Here is a 25,722-nt window from a genome sequence, read left to right on the forward strand (position 1 = left end):
CTACTACATTTTCAGAGGCAAATATTTAGTTACACTACTGGCTAAAGCAGTAAACAAACATATACATGGAGCTGTTATGTACAAATGAGTGTCAATATAAAAGTCAAACTGTTACTGTAAACTGTGTACGGGGTAAATAATATAATAAGTTACATACAACAGCTGGTGTATGTACAATATTTTCATGTCTATGTGCAATAGACAGCCTGCTTCTACTTACATTTGACATTAAATAATAATATGTTGTGTAATTATGTGCACATACACATCATTGGGACATTATAAGATGGCGTCTTGAAAAATAAGGAAATATATTTTAAATAAATTGAATTGTTGATGTTTTCCTTGTTTTAGTCTTCTTTTCTCCTGTAGCACTTCATTAGTATGAAAAGGTGCTATACGAATACACTTTTTGGGAAAGTGTCTGCCTACATCTGGGTTGTGGTTGTGTGCCTGGAAACATAAAAAGGGAAGAAGTGGATGTGGCGCCCCCTGTCGTCAAACGCTCAAACAAAAAGTACATCATGTTTTTTTCTTCTTTTCAGAATTGATGTACAGTTCCTCACGTACGTACTATGCACGCTTTCTCTTTCTGTGAATTCTCACGTATTGTCACCTTCAACGCCTGACCCTACACATCCAGCCGTTTGACACAGAGCTGTGCGCGCGCGTGAGTGTGTGTGTATGTGTGTGAATACAGACTTGTGAGTGTAACGTTACATCTATGTCGTCGCGGCTAGCAAGCTGTAGCCGAGCAGCAGCCTCATCAGAGCGGTGAAGCTGTCAGGTCAATACTGTCTATGGATCAATCCCGCGCTGCAGGAACTAGACGGATAGATCAGCTGCGTGGTAAATTCAGTGATTAAGCACCTTTAGTATTTGTATATTTCTCATAAATTCATTTTACACACGAAGCCTTTAGTGTTGTTGTGTTTTGTCTTGGCCAGGTCTCCCTCGGTAAAGATATTTTAATGTCAAGGTACTTCCTGGTTAAATGAAGGTTAAATAAGTATAACCTAAGTTACTTGTTAAGACTTGTTGTGTTGTGTGCGCAGTGATGACTGATCAGTGAGGATGAGGAGCCGCAGTAACTCAGGAGTGAGGTTGGATGCCTATGCCAGGCTGGTCCAAGAGACTATCCTGTGCCATCAGGTGAGTCCAGACATACATAGGCAGATACAGGAGAGAAGCAATACCACACTGTAGAATTATTCAGTTGCAAGTAAAACTCCTGCTTTTATTTACGTAAATGTAGTAGGGCTGTGCAATTAATCGACATTCAACGTGATTATGATTTCGACTCCCAATGATCACAAAAACAGAATAATCGAGAAAAACAATTATTTAGCTCATTCATTTTTGCAAGTAAACTCTTATTTTCTCTTGTGTTCTGAAAAAAGAAAGTTTAAATAGGAAAAGTATTAAGGCAAATTACACAGTTCTATGTTGTTGTTTTTTTTACTGTTGATTTACTTGACTTTTCCCACGGTTTTTTAAGTTCAATAATTGCAACATCTTTCCAGAAGTCAACGAGTAATCGTGTTAAATTATCGTGATTTCAATATTGACCAAAATAATCGTGATTATATTTTTTTCCATAATCGAGCAGCCCTAAAATGTAGCCTATTTACATCTAAACATACTTAAAATCTCAAAAGTACTTATTATGCAGCATGGCCCATTATAGAAATGATCGGTTGTAATTATCGATGCATTACATTACCTTGTAAGCATCATTCTAATGTAGCAGCTGGTAAAGGTTGGGTTAATTTAAATTAAAACTACTTTACATACCAATGGGTAATCTATAATAATACATCTTTTATTTGTTAATTGTATTTTTGTATTAATATTATAAGATATAGAGGAAAATATACATACAAAAATGTTTACATTACACTTCTGGAAGAAGGTCATAAGTGTGTAAGCCACGCAATTGGTAAAGTAGTTCCTCTTTGACCTATATCTGTGTACTTAAGCATTTTCCAGACTGTGTTGGTACTGTGCAACACACATTGCGTATTGACCTTGACTCCTTTATGAAGCACTCTCACTCTTTCAAACAATTTAGAAATTATACTCATATATTACAAGTATATAATCGGAATGTGCAGAGTAACTAGTCACTAAAGCTGTCAAATAAATTGCATAAGTAAAATAAATAAGTTGCACATTTATCTATCAGCACTTCAACAGTCAACAGCTGTCTAAGTTTAAACGTGTGACCCAGACGGCAGCTGATAGAAAACTGGGCCACCTTTCCTTACAAAGCATGCACATGTCTGGGTGTAGGTTTGGTTTCAGAGGATGGGACAAGTCTCAGGTTCTTTAACCAAGAACAGAAACTATATAAAATTCTGCATTTAAAAAAAATTAAAGCACTAACCCAACTTAAAATTGCATTTACTTTCATTAATAGACACCTGATACATTGCTCATGTTTTATTTGCACCCTCTCCTGCTTTATATTTTATTAATGTTCAATGCTAATATTGTTAAGATAATAACACACCGTTAACAGTTACACAGATTCAATTATTTAGAGTTGAAACTACTAGTGGAATAATTGTCTGTGCGCAATCAATAGAAAAATTAACTGTCAACTATTTCAAAAACGGATTAAACCATTGAATGAATTTTACGAACAAAAATGCTACACAGGCTTCAGCTTCTCGGATGTGAGGACTTGCTGCTTTTCTTTGTCATGCCCACCCTGTCCTTACTGTTAATGAAGCTCTTGTGTGTGTGTTTGTTTCAGAACCCAGTGACAGGACTTCTGCCTGCCAGTGCCCAGAAGAAGGATGCCTGGGTGAGGGATAATGTGTACAGTGTCCTGGCTGTGTGGGGGCTGGGCATGGCTTACCGCAAGAACGCAGACCGCGATGAAGACAAGGCCAAGGCCTACGAACTGGAGCAGGTGTGTTTGTAACAGAGAGAGAGAGAGAGAGAGAGAGAGTGAGGGGGTTAATGTTCACAGCAGTGCCTGTTTGTTCCACCGGTTATGGTGGGTCAAATATTTTAAAGAAGCAAGCGTTTGGTTTGTGCCGCATGCATCACATTCTCATTTGATTAGTTATTTAGGCTACAGTTAAACTACAATTTTATCACATTAATCCAAAACAAAATATTTAAATCTCAAATTGCTATTTTAAGCACCAAACTGAATGGGAATATAAAGTATGTTAACATTCAATGACTACAATTCTTGCTAAACTGTTACAGATCTAACATAAATAAAATAGAAATAAATAAAATAATTAAGTCAGTGCTAAAAAAGTTCATTAATTCGCTCGTTGATTGAAATAATTCATTTGTTAAAATAGAATCTGTCTTGTAAGAATTTGAGGCAATTAAAGTAATTGAGACAAAATAAAAATGAAACTTTCCATGGGAATTAATGGGAATTAACAGGAATAAATGGGAATGAATGGGAATAAACTGGATATTTATAATATTGCTTGTTATAATACTGAAAAAAAACTCATCTTGCAGCATAATCTTGGTAAACAACCTGATTTAATGCAACTTCAGTTGAATGTCCTCCCTATATCCGTCAATGACATGCACGCACGCAGTAATCAGCATAGGCTACTACATACTTGCCAACATTTAGTTTTTAAATAATAAATACGGGAGTAATATTAAAAATATCAGGTTTATTCCCAGTAATTCCCATTTATTGCTGTTAATTCCTGTTAATTCCCATGAAAGTTTCCAAATTGGAATGTTTCCAAAATTCCCCAGCTAAACTTTCCATGGAAAGTTACCGGAACATTTTCTCCCCTTTGCAACCCTAGTTACAACTTCACAAAGTTGGACATTGTCATTTTATTCATACTGTATATATCATATTATTACAAATGGCAATTTGGATTCTTGGCTGCAAGCTAATTTAAAACATAACTTTTTAGCTTCTGTAACATTAAGTCATTTTATAGATTTAATGATTAACAGTTGATCAATACATTTAATATAATGTTTGCGATATCTATTCAGTAATATAAATTAATTGCATTTCTTATTTTAATCATTTAATCATTATTGTTGCATGTACTGAGGTGCCTTTGAACAGTGATGTGTTCAATTTCTGACGAACATCAGTCAGTGACTATTAATCTTTTTTTAACTGAACTGAACAAAGGGATTAGAATCAAAATCAAGTGATTTGTGATTTCCTTTTTGTATGACTTTTGTAGTTTACTGATGTTGTTGTTTGTTGGCAGAGTGTGGTAAAGCTGATGCAGGGACTTCTGCAGTGCATGATGAGACAGGTAAGAAACCCCTGTGCTCACATTACATGTGTACATGTTCACTTGTGTTTGCACATTGAAACATCAAATCCTCGTGGAAGAAAATCCAAAAAGCATGTGTTCTGGTTCTGAGAAAGCACAATGTGTTATCAGTATTTAAACAAACTGCTTTATGTAAACAGGTTTGTGACCACAGTCTGCTGCTATGTGCGCAGGCACGTCAAACTCTGTGACGTCGGCAGTTAGTCAGAAAGATACAAACAAACTGTAATAATTGACAGTATGTTGGTGATCTACATTTTGAAGTGAAAGTGATAGTGACGGGGTCCAGTTGGTCGGTTAGGACAGAAGACAAACATTTCTGTCATTTAAGGTGGTTTATTATAGATGTAATAATAATAGAACTTGTATACTCTTGGTATACAAGGATTCTTTCAGATTGAGAAGCCACAGTCAGCGCGTGCTGTTACTCGGTCGCCCCCCCGCCCCAAAAGAATACCAAATACTGGTTTACATGAGATTATTTAGAAATGTGCAAGCTATTATGATTGGCTAATACTAAGGTGGGAGGGCAACCGTGGTTTAGACTTGGCGCTTCCTTGTTGGTGCACAGGCTAGTCCTAGCCTCTTGGCACACAATGTTCCATCCAATGGGAGACGTCAACTCCCTGGAGGATTCCCTCTCTCCCTTCCTCCCGGGTATTTTCCACTGAAGAGGAATTTAATCTACTTCCAACCAGTCTACTACCCCCTCTCCTTCTAATATCAATGCTCTGTGTGAAGACATGCATTGCTATATGTGTTATCTTTCCAAGAACAGCCATTCTTTTAAGATGACTGTTATCTAGAGTATTGGTAAATATTCCTAACAGTATATAGTCATCCACAGCTCTGAGTGCATCATCAGTCCATGGCGTTCCATCCCCTTGTGAACTCTGCCTAGTTAGATATATCTTAACCTAATCAACTCTTCCCCAGGAAACATTCTTGCACTGGCAGTTTGACCCCCCTGACCTCTTTACACACATTTCAGTCTTTTCTAACTGAAGTCAAGATCCAGTACATACATGCAATTATATTTAATGAGTGTAATTATAACTAATTAATGATTTGAATATTATACATGTTATAGGCAGACATTATAAATGATTGTCTTTCTATCGAGGCCTTGGCGTAGCCTTATTTTGTTGAAACTAAACATTTTGCATGTTCATTTTTTTATTTCCTCACAATAGCGAAAGCCTGGCTGCAGTAAAAGTGTAATTGGTTACTCTTATCTTCCATAACTGGAAATAAGATAAAGATGCCAAATTCACCACCGGAGTGTTAAAATGCTTCATCTTCTGCTGCTGAGATGTCATCAATTAATCCTAAAGAAATTACTCTTGAGACATTAAGGAGTCAAAAACAGCAGACAGTGATCAGAAACCTTTATACTTGTCTAATCATGTAAACATGGATACTGAATAACCAGATAATATTTTTCCATGTTCCGCATATGATCATTAACAGGATATGGAGCATAAGTGGGATTCTGGAATGCATGTAAACACACTCATTGGGCTTTATCTAACTATAATGTGTCAATTTAATTTTTTAAACCATTTTTTTTTTTTTGCCAAAATCTGTATGTTGGGGACCTTTTAGTTGCATGTCACCCTTCATCTCTCTCTTCTGGTTTCCTTTCTGCTCTCTAATGGCTAAAACACCCCCCCAAAATACTCAACAAATCTTCAACCATTTAGGAGCCTTTTAGGAGACTTTTCATGCTAATCCTGCCACATATCTTTTTGGTCCCTTCTGGCCCAGACAAACACCCCTGATGTGTGTGTGTGTGTGTGTGTGTGTGTGTGTGTGTGTGTGTGTGTGTGTGTGTGTGTGTGTGTGTGTGTGTATGCATATTTACATGTTCATGTTCCTTCAGGTGGCCAAGGTGGAGAAGTTCAAACAGACCCAGAGTACAAAGGATTGCTTGCATGCCAAATATGATACTCCAACCTGTGGCACGGTGGTCGGGGACGACCAGTGGGGCCATCTCCAGGTGGACGCCACCTCCATTTACCTGCTGATGCTGGCACAGATGACAGCCTCAGGTACAGTAGTGATGCAGAGTTGTGTTTATATATGTTGCTTTTTTGTGTTCTCTCAGTAAACTGTTTTAGTTTATTTATTAGTTTTGACCCGTTTTCTATTTCCTAAGATGATCTTTGGTTTAAAGATGTAACACATAGGTATGGATTTACACATTTCCGATGCTGGCATAGTATCAAAAAACACACTGTAGCAAAAGGCAATGCACGCTGCTGGGCCAGCTTCCCTTCTGGTAAGCACTTCAGGTCCTCAAGAGGGACAAATAAAGTACCTAACCATGAGTTGGTCACTGAGTGTGCCACATTATCACGCAGGTCTTTGTATCATCTCAAACCTGGATGAGGTGGTCTTCATCCAAAACCTGGTCTTCTACATAGAGGCTGCCTACAAAGTGGCGGTGAGTAACTTTTTCAGAGGTTTAGGAGGTTTGGTTTCTAGAAAGGAAGATGTAAAGGCTGACACACAGGAGAGTTGACTGAAAATACACTATGATGAAATAAACTAAACTGTTAAAATCACAGTAAAAGCTAAAGGGGAGTTTTGCACATCACAGTCTGTTTACAAATCTTGGGCATTACCAGCTACTAGCATAACAAACCTGAATCTCCGAATGAGCTGTCGGTGGTTGAGTTGAATTCTGGGTAATGTAGGCGCCAGGTTTTGACAAGGTAGAAGAATGCGTGGAATACAAAAAAGACAATATCTTTCATGCTGCTGCATTGAATCTTCATTGTGAATTTCATCTATTATAGTAGTGCAATGCTTAATTGGTGGAGTCACACCCCGACCACATTGCAGAGTCATTACCTTTTATTCCTCTGTAGGATTATGGGATGTGGGAACGAGGTGACAAGACCAATCAAGGCATCCCCGAGCTCAATGGCAGCTCTGTAGGAATTGCTAAGGTACAGGTTATTATTGTTAATATATTATTTATTATTATTATTTATAATATACTATACATATAGACCAAAAGAGGAGAGTGCTGTATGAAATGTGTGTGTGTGTGTGTGTGTGTGTGTGTGTGTGTGTTTGGGGGGTTTGCAGGCGGCTCTGGAGGCCATAGATGAGCTGGATCTTTTTGGTGCCCATGGAGGGCCAAAGTCAGTCATCCATGTTTTGCCTGATGAAGTGGAACATTGTCAGGTACTATTGGCTTTGCCTCCAGCCATCTCAGCATCATCTCTGCTCATCTTTCTTCTGCTGAGTATGTCGGTGTGTTTTCCCTTTCCCTCAGTCCATCCTGTGCTCCATGCTGCCAAGAGCTTCCACTTCAAAGGAGATAGACGCCGGCCTTCTGTCTGTCATTTCCTTCCCTGCTTTTGCTGTAGAGGATGCTGAGCTGGTGGCCATTACTAAGTCAGAAATCATAACAAAACTGCAGGTACAGCAAGACAAAACACACTCTGCACAGAAACGCTACACAATTCAGTATTTTCCCCTATATATTTTATCATGCTAACATTTCCACTCTTTGGTGTAATTTCAGGGTCGCTATGGCTGCTGTCGCTTCATTAGGGATGGATATCGTTGTCCCAAAGAGGTAAGATATTCTGCATATTGAAAATGGAAATGCTGGGATTTATAATGTATAGAACTAATTCAGCTGGGACAGAAAAAGTGTTTGTCTTACAGATAAAAACTCTGCACCTTAAGTATGAAATTTGAGAAGAAGTGCACCTTTTGAGTGGATGTCGTAGGGTTTAGTATGATTGCTTTCCTGTTGTAAGATAATTGTGTTTTGTATAATTTGAGCTCTAAGGTTCTACTGTGGTCCCTGGCTGTTTTTCTCACTAGGACCCATCTCGGCTGCACTACGATCCTGCAGAGCTCAAGCTGTTTGAGAATATCGAATGTGAGTGGCCCGTGTTCTGGACTTATCTCGTCCTTGACGGTATCTTTGCTGGAGATCAAGTGCAGGTAATAAAACCAAACACACTGTTCCAGTTTCTACTGTATTCACACACTCATGGAGCCACTCTGAATGACTTCTGCTGCAGATGTAATAATGAACAAATGACTGTGTTCATTGCACAGGTACAGGAGTACCGTGAGGCACTGGAAGGCATTTTGATCAGAGGGAAGAACGGCATCAAACTGTTGCCCGAACTTTATGCTGTACCTCCTGACAAGGTATCCCACTTTCATAGGCCAAATATAACAGATGCACCTTTATTGTAGTTGCAAAGTCTGACAAAACCTACAAAGAAAGATACGAGATTAAGTGTTTCATAAAGATGACAGCACTGGTCCTTATCTTTCAAAATGTTAGTTTTTCATGGAGAAGCTTAAAGCTATTCAGTTGTATTGTAATCTTTTTTGTTAGGGTTAAAAAAAGCTTAAAGTGATGGTTCGGAGTAATTTCACCCTAGGGTCCTTTGCACCATGACCTCAAGCTTTTTTCACCTGGGTCTAACATTGGGAGAGTTAGCGTAAAGTAGCGTTATCAGCTGAATAGCTTATTAGCGCAGGGGCTAATGGACCCACGTTTGTATCTCGTAAATGACCCCACTAATAATGCCCGAAATGATACCAAACTTCTACACTAGTACATATAGGTTATGTACTCATAAAACGATGGATTGGAAAGTTTGTAAGTACACCAGAAGTTTATGAACACTTGCCTGCTCTCTTCTGCGCTCTGTTGTGGCATAATCAGGTCAGAATTTCAATTTGTCAATTATTTGTTTTATGAAAAAATACCTTCAAAACTAACGGCATTCCCATCAGCTTCAGTTGTACTTTATGTTTAGAGCTAATTAGCAAGTGTTAGCATGCTAACGTGAAAGTAAGATGAACATGGTAGCATCCTAGCATTGTTATTGTGACCATGTTGACGTTAACATCCAACTCAAAGTACAGCCTCACAGTGCTAGCATGGCTGTAGACTCTTATTTTTCAATATCTAGTCTCATGTATCTGGTCTTTTTTATCTATCTTTAGTCTATTTTCTGGTCTATTTCATCTATCGGTTTTAGGTCTGTTCAAGAATTATTTAGTACATATTACCAGTATAGATGCTATGTTATTGGAAGGTAAGCCTTTCAGCTCTCCTCTGTCCTGTTTACCTGTTGAATACTCCAAATGCTGTCATCACTACAGATGCGTGTAATGTTGATATGTAAATGCCAATACAATAGTGTCAGGGAACATCAGACTAAATTGCGTCTGAACTGCTATACTTGTATTTGGCCTCTAACAGGTGGAGGAGGAGTACAGGAATCCTCACTCAGTGGACAGAGTGGCCATGGGGCAGCTGCCGCACATGTGGGGACAGTCACTCTACATCTTGAGCTGTCTTCTGGCCGAGGTATTCACAGGGCTAACCACCTCTAAAGTTAGCCATTGCCATTGTTTACCTCTGTAATAATTTCCCCTTTCTGTCTCTTATTTCTGTTTTAAGGGTTTTTTAGCACCAGGAGAGATAGATCCTCTCAACAGGAGATTCTCGACAAACTTAAAGCCAGATGTTGTGGTACAAGGTTGGTAATTGATCATTAGTTTAAGGGAAAAATCAGCCCAGAAGTTGAATTAAAAAAATGGATTGAATCCCAGAAGAAATGTAAGGTAAGAAAGAAGAAAAAATCCACTCCTCTGAAACAAATCTGTTGCATGGATTAAAGGGAAGGTTACTTTTCATAGATCCTTAATGACTTGTGGGGCAAAGAAGAAGGAAGACTCACACACAACTAAAAATGTTATGAATGTCCAAGACTTATTTCCGATGTTCTGATGTGAGCATTGGTTTATATAGAGATTTCCTTATAGAAGGCAGAATATGATATATTTCTTTTTATATGTGCATGTCAGTTTGTGTTCTAGCAGAATCTGAGAAGATCCAGCAGTTGTTAAGTGATCACGGGATCAAGGTCCAGACAATGTCAGAAGTTCTGCCTATCAGGGTCATGCCTGCTCGCATCCTGAGCCATGTTTATGTTAGACTGGGTAAACAAGCACCAAGCACTCTTTTCCTTAGTGTGTGTGTGTGTGTGTGTGTGTGTGTGTGTGTGTGTGTGCATGCATGCATGTGTGTGTATGTGTGTGTGTGTGTGTGTATAAGATCACCATATTGTCTTATTGCCACAGGGAACTGCAAGAAACTTAATTTGAGCGGGAGGCCCTACAGACACATTGGAGTTTTGGGAACATCCAAATTCTACGAGATCAGAAATCGCTCTTATATATTCACCCCCCAGGTAAAACTAGCTTGAGATGTTGTGATGTTCATAATCACAATGAAGAAGCTAGGTAGAAGGCTGTAGTAATAAATACTACTGATTAATACTTTGGGTTCTTTCTGTCTGTTTCTCATTTTTCTGTGCTCCAGTTTCTGGATCAGCACCATTTCTACTTGGCACTGGACAACCAGATGATTGTGGAGATGTTACGAACAGAGCTGGCCTATCTCTCCTCTTGCTGGAGGATGACAGGACGGCCCACACTCACTTTCCCCATCACCCACAGCATGCTGGGTAATAAGGCTCTTAACCCAAAACAAATCAGTCGAGATCAAGATGAATTCTCATCCAAAACAAGAGGAATAATTTAGACATGATAAAGATGGAACAATGAATGCATTCAAGTGACATTACTACATATACTGTAATACAGTCTAGGTTGCTTTTATTATGTTGTTTTTACTCATGTAGCTGTGATCTTGAATGTAGATACTGTAATATTTCCATATTGCTATTTTGTCAGATTAGTTCACTGCACTTCACAGCATTTATTTACTTTTTATATTCAGTTGAAGATGGAGATGGGATTGATTCGTGTATCCTAGCAACCCTCCGAAAACTACAGGATGGCTATTTTGCCGGAGCGAGGTCTGTTTCCATCAGCAACATAGGATACGTCATACTAATAGTGTGTTGAGATGTCTGAAACATGACAGTATATGTTACTTCTTACGCATGTGTGGCTATTTTGTGTGGATGTTACTACAGGGTGCAGATGTCAGACCTATCGAGTGTCCAGAGCACTTCCTTTCACACTGACCTCAGCTTCCTGGGTGAAGAGAAGGATGACAGCTTACTCGAGGATGAAGAGGATAATGATGAATATGGAGAGGAATATTACAACTGTAGGCCCTCAGGTATTTTACGATGAAGTGTGTGTGCTCCTTTCAGTCATATTTGTCAATGTTAGTAAAGAATTGTATGTTTTTTTTTTTTCATCTCCAGAGGGCTCTAAAGACATGTTTGACCAGTACCTCACACAGCTCCTCCACAGCACCAATACCAAGTACCATCTTCCTCCCATCCAGAGTGGGCAGCACCACGTCTTCAGTGCGGAACACAGCACCAGAGACATCCTGTCTTTTATGGCCCAGGTTCAGGGCCTAAACATGCCCAGTGAGTTATTAATAATCTAATGATTAAGTCAAAGTCAGTTTCCTCTTTGAATTGTGTTTCCTGTTATGCTGCTGTCCATGGTTGGGGCTTAATTTAGATTGACGTTAAGATATAGTTAGGCGTTGCAGAAATGACTCATTTGGCTTAGAGCTGTGGCTGAGTTTGGGTTATGGTAACACAGATCAATGGGGAAAGAAAGAAAAAAGTCTGATTGGTATGCAAGTTTTGTTCTCTGGCAACCTATATATAGCTACAACAAAGACATACTAGACTAAGTATACTCCTGTTATGTAGACCCTTGTTAACATGGCTAAAATGTATATAATAATATTGATTGACAATATCCGTGATAGCCCATAATTATATGCAGCCACAAGACATGCTGTTGTAGGAGCACAATTACATTTTTCCCTCAAATGTGAAACCTCTTCCTCAACTTGTTCTTTCACTCCTTCCAACTCTAAATCGAATCTGATGCTGAAAACAAAAAAGTAAAAGTCCATTGTGTTGGGTTTGTTAACTGGGAAATGTAGGAAATCCCTTAGTGGGGTAAAAAGGTACAATATAAATCATGTTAAACTAAGAAAAACAGAAAATAAAATGAATTGGCAGCGTCTCAAATATTCTCCTGTTTCACTTTGGAATATGCCGTTTTAATTTGTGTATTTCAGAGTCTTCCATGTATCTACCTGTGACTCCTGTTAGGAACAAACGCCGCAAAGGTCTCAACTTACTTGAAGTTTCTCCTAATTCTCAACATGGCCCAAATGTAAAGCAGCACAAGGTATGCACAGCAGAACCTTGCTTTTCTTGTGACTTCAGTATTGCTCTGAAGTGTATTTGTCTTACGCTGACATCCCTCGCAAGTCTAACAGTGCTGCTGACCTGCACCTGCCTCGAGACTCCCAGGGCAACACAGATTTTGCAGCGTTGGTGAGGCAGCTGAAAGAGTGTCCGACCCTGCAAGACCAGGCTGACATACTCTACATCCTTTACGTGATGAAGTACGGACATAGAGGCAGCTACACACACAGATCTTATTGTCAGCTCTGGCACACTAATAAGTAGTATTAGTATTTGATTTTTTTGAATGACACGTCCTGTGTTGTTTTCCGATGACCAGAGGGGCTGATTGGCTGGTGGAGTTGTCAGTTCCTGGGCAGGGCGGAGTCAGCGTGCGTTCCCTGCTGGAGGAGCTGTATGTACAAGCTGGAGCCTGCAAAGAGTGGGGACTCATCAGATACATCTCTGGGATACTACGCAAGAGAGTGGAGGTCCTCGCTGAGGTCAGTGAGAAGTCATTTAGGCCCTAAATAACCCTAACATTTTAGGCCTGATACAAAACTGACCTGTGGAAAACCTTTCGACCCGGCCCAACTAAGGTCTTGGGTCAGATCTTGGTTACTAGGCCCGGACATCAAGGTCCCAAATATAAATTAACAAACATATACAATTCACAGTTTAGTCATTATCAAACCATGTTCTTGGCATCCTCCATCTGCATCAATCATTGGGAAAAAAAACCTCTTGTTTATGTATCAAAATAAAGAAAAGGCTCTACCGCCATCTGTTGGCCATAAGAAAAACTGCATCATAACATCAGAATCAGGTTCATTGCCAAGTAGGTTTTTACAATCAAGGAATTTACATTAGTATTTTGGTGCATAACAATAAACATAGTAAGTAAGAGAAAATAAAAAAGAACCATAAATAAAACTTAAATGTACAATAATAATTGTGAAAATACATTTAAAATATGCAAAATAGTTTCTAAAGTGAAAAGAACGAAGATTGACTTCAATACTAAGCCATGACAAAGTGTCTCTGAGCAACACTCTCTTTGCTGAATAACCTGTGTATAACTTGTGCAAAAAGAGTCTCTACAGAACAAATAATGGATCATTTGAATAATTTCATAATAATTGACTCTGTATTTGTCTACTCCTCAGGCCTGTACAGATCTTATTTCCCATAACAAGCAGCTGACTGTAGGTCTACCTCCTGAGCCCAGGGAAAGAGTCATCACAGTGTAAGCTGGTGTGGTTTAGGAGATTTTGTGCTCACGTTAAGGGTTTATTGAATGAATTATCACATAATAAACCAACTCTTCCCTCCTCACTGTTTCCTCTCAGTCCACTTCCTCCTGAGGAGTTGAACACTCTCATCTATGAAGCCAGTGGTCAGGACATCAGTGTAGCTGTACTCACGCAGGTAACTCTTTAACCTTTTAGACAGCAGCAGGACCTTTTTCAGACACTAATAATCGTACAGCTGTGAACGGTGTGTGTTTGTCATACAGGAAATCATGGTCTATCTAGCCATGTACATGCGCTCCCAGCCCGCTCTCTTTGGGGACATGCTCCGGCTCAGGATAGGACTCATCATGCAAGTGATGGCCACTGAGCTGGCTCGCAGTCTGCACTGCTCTGGTAGGAAAACCAAGCACCAAACACTGTGTACATACATAAACTACCCTGCACAGGAGAACAGTAAAAGCTGTGTATTATCTTTGTAGGGGAAGAGGCGTCTGAGAGTTTGATGAGCCTGAGTCCTTTTGGCATGAAAAACCTGCTGCATCACATCCTCAGTGGCAAAGAGTTTGGGGTGGAGAGGAGCAGTGAGTGTTTCCCTTTTGTCTCGGTCTCTTTTTGTCCTTTTTGTATACTGCATGTGTGAGGGTTCATTTATAGGAGCGTTTTGCACCCTTAGCTTTAGGTGAGCCATTTAAGAGAAGAAATTAGGCTGTGTAAAAGTCAGACTGGGTGAAAATCAAGTAGAGTTGAAAGATAACTGTAACAGTAGGAAAGCAATTGGGTACTTTGACGAACTAGGAGTCAATGAATTTTTAGTCAGCACTGTAGCTGCAGTAGCTGTTGTTAAGTTAACCTAATGTTTTTAGCAATGCTAGCAGTATGCTGGTCTGTTGGTCGATCCACCACTTTGGTCCAGAGTGAAATATCTTGACAACTATTAGATGGATTGCCATGACATTGGGTACATATATTCATGATCCCCAGACAATATATTCTAATGACTCTGCTGATCACTGGACTTTTCCTCTAGCACCACCAGCAGGTCATAAATATACTTTGTCCAATACTTTGGTTTTTGACCAAATAACTGCAAAATCAGTGACATTCCCATCAGCCTTAGCTATATTTTGTGTTTAGTGCAAACAAGCAAATGTTAGCAATTGCTAAACTAAGATGGTGAACATGGTAAACATTATAGCTGCTAAACATCAACATGTTAGCATTGTCTTTGTGTATGCGCATTTAGCTCAAAGCGCCTCATAGAGCGTGGTAGATTAAGATGTTGGCAGCATTTCAGAGGTCTGGAACCAGGTTATAAAATAAGTGTTCAATGGCTTTTTTTTGTTTTTTTCTTGTCCCTATTCATCAGTGCGCCCAATCCAGTCAACAGCCACTAGTCCTGCCATCTCCATCCATGAACTCGGCCACACTGGAGCCACTAAGACTGAACGCACAGGAATACACAAGCTGAAGAGTGAGATAAAACAGGTGGGATAATATAGGATAATAAAACTGGATAATAATCAGGGTGTATCTATCTATCTATCTATCTATCTATCTATCTATCTATCTATCTATCTATCTATCTATCTATCTATCTATCTCTCTATCTATCTATCTGTCTATCTGTCTGTCTGTCTGTCTGTCTGTCTGTCTGTATAGACTAACAGTGTTCTTGCTTTTGGTTGCAGCTGGATGACTCTCGGCCTCTCAGTGTGGGTTGGGTTTAATAATATTGAGCATGTTTCTGATGTCAGCCTAGATCACCAAACCGCTGGTTAAATCCTGCTCATATATCACCACAGACTGGCTCCTAACATTGTGTGAGCTACAGCGCCATCCATATCTAGAACGACTCTCACTTCATCACTTATCAGTAGGAGAACATGCTTTGCTACTCTTAACACACAGTAATTGTCTTTGTCAAGAAGGTGTTTTTTGTAGAAGAGTATGACATTTTTAATAGCTTTTCTACAAATTCTTGAGCTCCTGAACCAATCTAGACCTTGTTTAAGCTGCTTTTAGGTAGCCCACCCTTATCACTCACAACACATTTTGTGATAGCATTTCGTCATGGAGTGGCCTCAGTTGTTTGTCAAACAGTCTTTCTTGTGTTCAGTCATACAGAAAAGTAATTTTGTGAATTTCTCTCACTAGTTAGGTAAAGGTAAATTTGACCTTTGACTCTACGGATCAAACATCTCCAGTAACATTGTGCTCCATGTGGCTGCAGTATCATCGTGACTGTAGTGTGAGAATCATGTGAACCATCTCAAACTGTTCTCTGTCTTCTGTCATCCATATCCATGTGTAGATCTTCAGCGGCGGTCTTTCCTTGAGTAGCAATGCCACTTCTCCTCGCTCCACGGTAAACCATTTCACCTCATCTGCTTCCAATTAACTTTGTTTGTCCTCCTTAGGGTTGCCGTAGTTAGGATGTATGTGTACACTGAGCAGACTCATCCTAAAAGCATTTTCATTCACATTTCATATTTTTTGTAGACGCTAAAAGATTCCATGTGTCTTTCTGCATTTAAGGATAAGGCTGGCATTGTTTTTTGTTTATTTAGAGTAATTATTAATAACACAAAAACATACAATTTCACCAGCCTTGCCCTTTCATGTCTGCTGAAGTATTTCAGTGCATGATATCAATATGCATGAATGATTGCATGGACTGTGTAACTTTAGATAACTGCTAAATGTATAACTGTGTGTGTGTGTGTGTGTGTGTGTGTGTGTGTGTGTGTGTGTGTGTGTGTGTGTGTGTGTGAGAGAGAGAGAGAGAGAGAGAGACAACTACTACAGTAAATATTTCAACCTTATTTACATGTATTTGTTATGGTATGACAAACCTGTATATGCTATTACTCCTGTCAGTACACTGTATCTTCTAAAAAGGCTCTCCAGTAATCATAAACCTGATGATGCAGTCAGGCCTGAGTAGTAGGAGGACTGATTCACTGATTCATTTCAGACTTATGACTACAAATCATTCTCTTAAAGGGGAGCTCCACTGACTTTTTAGAGGTCTTGAGGAGTACAACTGCATATGTGAAAAAAAGTTGTATAAAGCCTTTTGTAGCTCCAGAGGGAGCCGCATGAAATCTGATAAATGTCCCCAAGTGATGTCACTTGAGTCAGCGTCGGTTGGGGCTGAAGACTACAAGTTTGTTGGTGTGGAGATAGAAATAAGTGTGTTGACCAGACCTTTGTAGCCTTCGCCTCATCTCTACTTGAGGCTAACAGCTCAAGGCTACATTAGCCACTACTAGCATAACACACCCTAATCTCAGACACAATTGTTGTGGGTTGCTTTGCATTGTGGGTAATGTAGGTGCCAGGTTTTGACACAGACAATGAATGTGTGGAATAAAAGAGTAAGATATCTCTGATTCTGCTGCATCGATTTAGATTTTCTTTTTTTATCTGTCTATTGTGAGTCTGGCAATGCTAAATCTATGGAGTGTTTTTTTAAGCTGTGAAACCAGGATAGCTGCATTATATTTTACATTAAATGAATTTGGCCAGAGTGACTAACAACAGTGCATTAAAACTCCGTAGGAACAAGAGCTCGATGTCTTCAAAAATTGGAAGTGAAACCCTCTTAAACAAACAACTAGATGTGTCACTGGTAATTTCTTAAGTAATTATATGTAAATAAGCGCATGGAGTGAGGGAAAATGCTTGCTCATGTTGTGGTGAAAAGTCTGTGTGGTACAGACACTACTGACAAGTGTAACGGCGTATACAAGAAATACTTTTCAAGAACATTGAGATAAAGTTAAAAATCAGTAAAGTGGTCTATTTAATATGTTCTAACAGTATCTTCCTGTTCTCTCACTGCAGCGCTGCAGCAGCCCCTCCACCCCCAGTGGGATCCTGTCCCCTGTGGGCCCCGGTTCAGGAGATGGACAGCTGGACTGGGGGGAGAGGCAAGGCCAGTGGCTGAGGCGACGCAGGCTGGATGGAGCTATCAACAGAGTACCAGTTGGTTTCTACCAGAAGGTCTGGAAGATCCTGCAGAAGTGCCATGGCCTATCCATCGATGGATATGTGTTGCCCTCGTCTACTACAAGAGAGGTAGCATCTCGCAGACCAAAGCTGGATTTAGGAATTTCTGTGTGTGTGTGTGTGTGTGTGTGTGTGTGTTTTAATTCTGTGTTTTCTGTGTAGATGACAGAGGGAGAGATCAAGTTTGCGGTGCAGGTGGAGTCTGTCCTAAACCATGTCCCTCAACCAGAGTACCGGCAGCTACTAGTGGAGACTATGATGGTTCTTGGCCTGGTAGCTGACGTGGACGTGGACAGCATTGGTAGCATTATACACGTGGACCGCATCCTGCATCTGGCCAATGACCTGTTCCTCAGTGACCAGGTACTGAGATAGCTGATTGTAAGATATACAGTTCAGTTTGAAAGGATCTTCATGTATTTGTGCATGTGGGTTCACTCTGTTCTACCTCTGCATCCCCAGAAATCCCACAGTGCCAGTGATTACTTCCTTGAGAAGGACCCAGCGACCGGAATCTGCAACTTTTTCTACGATAGCGCCCCCAGTGGCAGCTATGGCACCATGACCTACCTGTCTAAGGCAACGATCACTTATGTCCAAGACTTCCTGCCAAGCTCCAGCTGCCTGATGCAGTAAAACAGTAAACTGAACACGTGAAGAGACATGTTTTATTATAAGTAAAGGACCATCTAGTTAAAGGCAGCAAAGCTTCTTATTTTCACCTGATACAGTCCATGTGGTGCTTGTGAGTATTCAGTCTTCAACTCTGTAGCTCTCATACACTGATGTGCATCATAGCTTGGCAGCTGATTTCAAACTATTACAATAATTTATTTTTTCTGTGTCAAGTCTGGACTGTGAACTTATTTATTACTTAAACATGCTGCTCAAATGTGTGTTTACAGGACTTACTAACAAACGTACATATAAATTTGCACAGCTATGTGCTTTTGTGCTCTTTGTGTTGTGTGTGTGAGAATATATGAACAGTTAACTGTCTTGTAATTAAATGTGTCATATGGTATAATTTTACAGAGCTCTGTAGTTACTAGGGTAAGCATTTTGATCATTTGTGCATACAAATGATTATTTCCCTTAAACCAATCAGTGTATTTAAATTTTCTGCCGCTATTACTTTTTTTTGCTTCTATATATCTATATTTTTAATAATATAAAAATGTATTGTTCGATTGTAATGGCTGAGCTTAAATACGCTCAAAAATAATACAATATAAATCATAAAATCAATTTGTTCCCTCAAATTACTTAATCTCTCCCACAGCTGATTAATTTGTACATATGCTTTTTTTTAATCCCTTTGGTAGCTTCCAGGCTCTTTATAATTCAGTGTTGATGATACTGAAACTTGTAATTTGTATTAGTTGTAGTCCTTTTGTCTTTGAGTATGTGTTGCGTGTTTTAAAAAATGTATGGAAAATAATCCATCTGTTCATATTGAATGTCACCCCAAGGTTTTGCTACAGACATAGTGAGTCATTTTGCACGTGCCTCAACATATTGACGCTTTGTTCAGTGAAGATAAGTTTTTTCCCTTGTATGTTGGGGTAAAAGTCTGTTTTAATACTGGTACTTAGTATATATATATAAGTTTGGACACACTTTCTTATTCCAGTGAATGGGAAAGTGTGTTCAAACCTTTGACTGATACTATATATACAGTATATGCATGATGTATACGTAAGAATGAAATGGCAGTGCAGGAAGATATTTGTAAAGTACTAGAGAGGTCCAGAGTATGTTGAATAGGGTCTTTGTAAGTCTGAGAAGCACAGAAAGGAAAAACGTTTTAAATAACTTTCATCCCAATACTTGATTTTGAAAGCAAAATGGCAGGAAGCAGTAAAATGTTGATATATTTTAACCTTCTTTAATGCTGAAACCCTGAAATATTTGCATTTACTTAAAACTAAAACTAAAATAGAAAGAATTAAAATATATGTTGGCATATATAATTATTTTGCTATTGTAATACATTATAAATGTCTCCAATTTAACATTTAAAGACCTGTTCAGTTTTTTTAACAATGCAGTTCATTTCCATTTAAAAAGTATGTTAATGCACTAATAAAATAATTTGACTAACGATGGTAGCCTATCATTTATCTATTTACTGTTTAATTTCTACCAGCTACCAGCAGTAGTACATGAAGGAGCTCTGATTGGCCAGATTCCTGCCAATGCACAACAGCTAGCCAATCAGAGTTCTAGCTGTTGCTGGTTGGACTTTATTCAACTTTGTTTTGCCTACACATATTTGCCACACTCAAGGTTTTAAATGACATTATAGCCGCTATTGATAAAAAGCATTACTGTGCAGCCGTTTACATTGATCTGTCCAAGGCTTTTGACTCTGTTAGCCATTGTATTCTTATTGGCAGAATCAGTAGGCTTAGTTTCTCTCACAACTGCCTCGCCTGGTTCACTAACTACTTCCTTGATAGGGTCCAGTGTGTTAAATCAGAGGGTCTGCTGTCTGGACCTACGGCTGTCTCCATGGGATTGCCACAGGGTTCGATTCTCGGGCCAACTCTCTTCTCCATATATATCAATGATGTTGCTCTTGCTGCGAGTGACTCTAAGATCCATCTCTGCCCAAATCAGTATGGTGCATTGTTTCATATTACTACCATACACATTTCAATTAGCAAATCTGTCCCTAATCACTGTAAACTTCTGCAGTGCTAGATTGGAAATTCAGGCATAGCGGCTATGGTAACAAAGTCTTAATCCATCGTCCAATTATGTCAATGACTAAAAACAGTGATTATGATTAATACATTTATGTTTATTAATTCACAAACTAAACACAACATACACAATTTAAAAACAACAATTAAAATGGATAATTTAATAATTAAATCATGTCATTTCTAAATCAATAGGAAAATAGGCTAGTTTGACAGAAGAACCAGCTGAAATCTATTGCTCATAACAACTTGGACAGGCAGCTCATATGTTTAGATAGCAGTGTTCGCTGTTGTTCTTGGCACACATTTCTTCCAGCTGTAGGGGGAGAGACGATGAGAGGCTGGGCAGACACATTTATAGCCACCTTTTTGGTTCACACACAGGTGGGAACACCCTCCATTCTTCCGGCTGCACTGATTAATGTCTGGAGGAGAAGGAGGGAAAGTATGCATAATTACAGTGAGTATTTAACATAAACTTCCACATTTATATGGATTTAACTCATTATGAGTGTGTATGACCCAACTGACCTTTGCAGCGTCGGCCATCTTTGTGGAGTGTGTATCCTCTGGGGCAGATGCAGCGGTGAGAGCCTGGCAGGTTGACACACTGCCACTCACAGGTCTCTTCCTGGCACTCATTTATATCTGTGTGTGGACACATAAGTTGAATAAATCTATTGTGTTTTGTGTATTGTATAATGTTTTTTTGGGGAGAAACATATATGGTGTACACATTTAGCTTTTATGTTTTTATTTCTTGCCTACACACTCCTCCCTAAGAGTTTGTGCAGTTGGATTCTCAGGTGGTGCTGTTGTTATTGGTTCCTTCCTATACCCAGGTGGACACTCGGCGATGCAGCTGTGTCCGTTTCCGGCTAAGATGTGCCCATACGGGCAGGAGCATCGGTAGGATCCTGGGGAGTTCTGGCACTGCTCCGTACATGGCCCGAGCCCCTGATTAACCGCACACTCATCTATATCTGGATAAGAAAAAGAAGTTTAGGAAAAGGTGACAACCAAGCTAAAGTACATGCATTTTTCTTTTTCAACCTTGTGGTGGCGTTAGAGGAAAAGTCAAGGCATCCCCCAACGTTAGTGGGATTCATCATCTGGGAACCATGAATGTGTGCACCAAATTTCATGCCAATCTATCCAGCAAATGTTAAAATATTTCAGTCTGGATCAAAGTAGTGGACCGACTAACCGTCATTACCGTCCCTAGAGCCGAGACGCTGCTAGCATGGCTAAAAAGAGCGACGCGTGGTTCACGGTAATGTTTAGCAAGTGTCTCCTAACCTTGGCAGTGGCTTTCTGCAGTCTGAAGGCTGTAGCCAACAGGACATTGGCAGTAGAAGCTCCCGGGGGTGTTAACACAGCCAAACACACAGCCTGTTACAGCTGCTGGCAGCAGGCACTCATCCACATCTGGAAAGATGAAGAGTGATGTAGAAATACTCTTTGTTCATAGATGTAAATGATATAAACGGATACCAATGTATAAATACACACAGCCACACACACACACACCTGTGCAGGAGGTCTGCTGATGAGCTGGTTGATAGCCATCATCACAGCTGCACTTGAAGGAACCAAATGTGTTGATGCATTTCTGCTGACACTGGTGCTGCCCCTCCACACACTCATCTAAATCTAAACACATGCAAACAAAAGGTATTCCATACATAAAGAACACATATCTTGCACTGGTTTGAAATGACACAAATTTAATAGAACACACACTATTGTGTACAGTCAATCTGACAACAACACACACAATCCAGACTGCAATGAGATGAAAGAACAGAGCAACAGATGAAAGGTGGTCATCGCTCATGCATGTTTGCTTGCTGTTTTGGTCTGTAATGAGCAAACCATAAGGCAGATGTTTTCTGACTTCCTGTTCTTCTGAGGCAGGAAACAAGGATGTGCAGAAAGGACTCAGTAAACTTGTATATCAGCTCTGGCCTTGTTTTTCCCTGTGTGGCCCTGCAATCTAGAAAAGCACCATTTTCAAAATTGTACTTAAGTGCAATACTTGGATGCATAAATGAATCTCCATAGACAATACTTGAATTAGTACATACACTTACTTGACAAATCTCGACATAGAGTAGAACATGTGGACAAAGACTAGTCAAAAATATAGTTACATCTTTTGAAATAAGGGCCAAAACAAATGCTCATTTTTCTTTAACTGTCTGTCAGACAGGAATGTTTACAAGCCTTATTTGACTGCAGTGGAATTTTCTGCCTAAAACTAAACCACGATGTCTGGACAGGACTATCTGTCAAAGTCCACACTGATAATAACACTGTTCACAAATAGTATCGACACCATCCACTGATGGTTGTCGTAAATGATAGGTTGTCCCTGAGCAGGCACGTGTAACCTTGAGACAATATATAAAGTAAATGTCAGCCTTCTAAGTGCTACACAGTTATGGTGCGGCCATAAATTTCACAGCTCACGTGTATGCTTGTCAGTGAACCATGAAACATCAAACACAGAAAACATGTGACGGAGACTCCCTGTTGTGCTGTAACACGCCTCAGCGCACGTTGTGTTGTTATTAGGAAGAGCCCAGGGCGTCCACAGAGGATTCAGGAAGAATGTTACAAAAAAAAAGAACATTAATATGCTCACCTCGACACGTCTGCTCGTCATCCAGCAGAGTGAATCCAGCTCTGCAGTGGCATTGAGTTCTGGTCTGGGTCTGGTTGGAGCTCTGGTTGTAGTGCTGGGAGTGAGAGCACAGCTGGGAACAGCCCCCGTTGTTAACTGAACAAGGTGTCAACTCTGGAGACAAACCATAAGGATGTATTAATTCGGGGGGAATTAACAAGTTCAAAAGTTACAATAAGAGAAATGATTTTGAGCATTTACATGAGCGGAGTTTCAGGGCAAAGAGACTGCAGACGACCCAGTCTGAATCTGTGACAACAGAAGAGGCTGTAACTCATCTTTCATTCAGAATGAAATGATCTATACTATAACTGTTATTATCTTTAAAACAGATAACTGACATGACGCTGCTTGATTGAAATTACAGACCCGAAACGATTAGTCGATTAATCCATCAACAGAAAATAAATTGGCAAATAGTGTGACAATTATCTCCCAGTTCCTGCAAGATATAACATGTGGACTGTTTTATAGACATTCATGTGTAAACTATTGATAATCGATAATCCTTTTTTTTGCATGCACTCTTAGTACATTTATTGTTGTTTTTTTACATGCAAACTACATATGTACTGTAAATGTATTTACTTCATATTTTCATTTGTTTCCTACTGCATTTATCAATTACACACCATTTCCTAATATATATACTGTTGGAATGTTTACATTTTAATAATAATTATTTTAATTATACATTTGTTTTGCACACCCTTGTAATGCAGCAATCCATAAGATAATTTTGATTATTATTATTATTATTATTATTATTATTATTATTATTATTATTATTTGCTATTGATCACTGCTACTGTGATTAAACCTTCCAAGAATGTAGAGTTTTTCTACTTGTACTAGTTTATGTAGGTGGATTTTCCACAGAAATCACTGACAGGATGCACTTTATTTTTAGTGGATATCCATCCTTAAATCTTGTATTTTACATGCCAAAAAATACTGTTCAGTTTTTCAGAATTTAATTCCTGACAGGGCGTCAAGCCTTTAAAACATCATGGGAAGTCAAACTTAAAACAAATTACTCTAGGTAAGTTGGCAGTTCCTGGATGCAGTAATATAAAAAATATAAAAACAAAATTTGAGTAGTAAAATACCTTTATAGTAACAATAAACAATAGTTTAATAAAACAGTTAAAGACTAGTATTGGGCAGTATATATTGGCAAATCAACATCTACCACCTTCCCTTTTCTTTACCCATCAGCACACCGTTCCTTTTCCTTGTCAGTGAGCAGCATTCTCAAATTAATCAAAGAAAGTTATGAAGTTACCTACCCAGACAAACAGGTGTGATTCCACTCCAGGCACCCCCATGCTGGCAGTAGCTGTGTATGTCTCCATGAGCCAGCGTATAGCCAGGGTAGCAGGCATACTGTATGTAATGTCTGTTCTCTCTGGGACCTGGATTCTCTACATTACGAAAGTAGAAGGTCCCGTGAGCGGGCACAGGCGGGTACGCGCATATGGGTCGTCTGCTGAGGCTCAGAGACAGCAGAGGTGGTTTGAAGGTGGCGTTGTGGTTTTCAGTCTGGTGAGATCTTGGCTCACTGGTGGTAAAGGTGTTTGAAGGAACATAAGGCAGCTGTGTTTTCATATTGGACTGAGAGGAGCTGGAACTTAAGGAAGTTGAGGCAGAATAGGAGGGAAGGGGGGCTGATAAGGAGGAAGCAGGTGATGAAGTGGAGGTAGAACTGGCAGAAATTAAATTAACAGAAGAAGATAAAGTTGTTGAAGTCTCGGTGGGATCCTTTTTATCTCCAGACCCAGGCTGAGACAAAGGAGGATACTGGAAGACAGTTTCAGCCTGTTGGTCTTCATCTGCAGTTTGTGAAGAGCCTGTTACTACTACAGAGGGAATTGCATCATCCCGGGAAGTGACAAGTTCTCCAAACTTGAGCACTTTTTCCCTGCTGGACACAGGAAGTGCAGATTTCATGTGGTGGAGTGGGGAAGTTGGCACAAACATCACAGTATTTGTGACAGCAGCCATAGCTGGTGTATGGGCTGTTGAAAATGATGTTGGTGAGGATGTTGATTGTTCTGTTCCTGACACTAATGAAAAGGCAGATGAGACAGTGGTAGACCGATGTGATTTAGAGGCAACTTTGTCCACCTTTTCTGTCTCCAAGCCATGCCTCCCAGTTCCTGTTTCCTCATGATGAGTTGACTGGACTCCATCTTTGACTTTAAAATTGGGAAACTGAACATGCTGCTGCAGGTGGACTTTTGGGACAGTTACTTTAATCCTCTCCCTGTTGGACATTTCGGATGCCGTGTGGGACAGCAAGCCAAATTTGAGGTTCACTTCTTTGGAGGCGGTATTAGAGAGGGTGTCGTAGTGTGATTGTTGCTGGGTCTTCAGAATTACAGGAGCCTGGAGGTTCTGCTGTATGTTTGGCTTTTGCACATTGACACCTGAGACCGAGCTCATCATGTCGTACTCTAACGAGGAGAAAAGAGGAAAATGGTCAATCAGTCACCAAGACAAAAGGACTACAATCAAATGGTAAGAGTTAAGGAGGCAAGGGAAGTCTATTTGTACAGCAACTTTCAAATGACAAAAAATAAGGTA

The 25,722-nt window shown here is 39.6% G+C and overlaps 1 protein-coding gene across 3 annotated transcripts; it reads left to right on the forward strand.

Moving 5' to 3' along the window:
- Positions 1-505: 505 nt before the first annotated feature.
- phka2 (phosphorylase kinase, alpha 2 (liver)) lies at positions 506-19,782 on the forward strand. 3 transcript variants are annotated; one of them, XM_028587740.1, is made up of 32 exons: positions 506-566; positions 1,056-1,152; positions 2,759-2,917; positions 4,224-4,271; positions 6,175-6,343; positions 6,656-6,738; positions 7,166-7,246; positions 7,389-7,487; positions 7,579-7,725; positions 7,831-7,884; positions 8,139-8,261; positions 8,379-8,474; positions 9,544-9,651; positions 9,745-9,823; positions 10,152-10,286; positions 10,428-10,537; positions 10,669-10,813; positions 11,089-11,167; positions 11,288-11,436; positions 11,525-11,695; positions 12,367-12,479; positions 12,563-12,699; positions 12,819-12,981; positions 13,645-13,724; positions 13,828-13,906; positions 13,995-14,124; positions 14,211-14,312; positions 15,098-15,216; positions 16,043-16,096; positions 17,578-17,811; positions 17,905-18,105; positions 18,205-19,782. In XM_028587740.1, exons 2-32 carry the CDS (start codon positions 1,075-1,077, stop codon positions 18,376-18,378), a joined length of 3,699 nt encoding a protein of 1,232 aa, XP_028443541.1. In that variant the 5' UTR covers positions 506-566; positions 1,056-1,074; the 3' UTR covers positions 18,379-19,782. The 3 variants fall into 3 exon arrangements, with proteins under 3 accessions (XP_028443541.1, XP_028443403.1, XP_028443472.1); XM_028587602.1 differs by having other exon boundaries at positions 512-849; XM_028587671.1 differs by having other exon boundaries at positions 512-670.
- The last annotated feature ends 5,940 nt before the right edge of the window (positions 19,783-25,722 follow it).

The sequence above is a fragment of the Perca flavescens genome, chromosome 1 (genome assembly GCF_004354835.1).
Source record: "Perca flavescens isolate YP-PL-M2 chromosome 1, PFLA_1.0, whole genome shotgun sequence".
Lineage (NCBI taxonomy): Eukaryota > Metazoa > Chordata > Actinopteri > Perciformes > Percidae > Perca > Perca flavescens.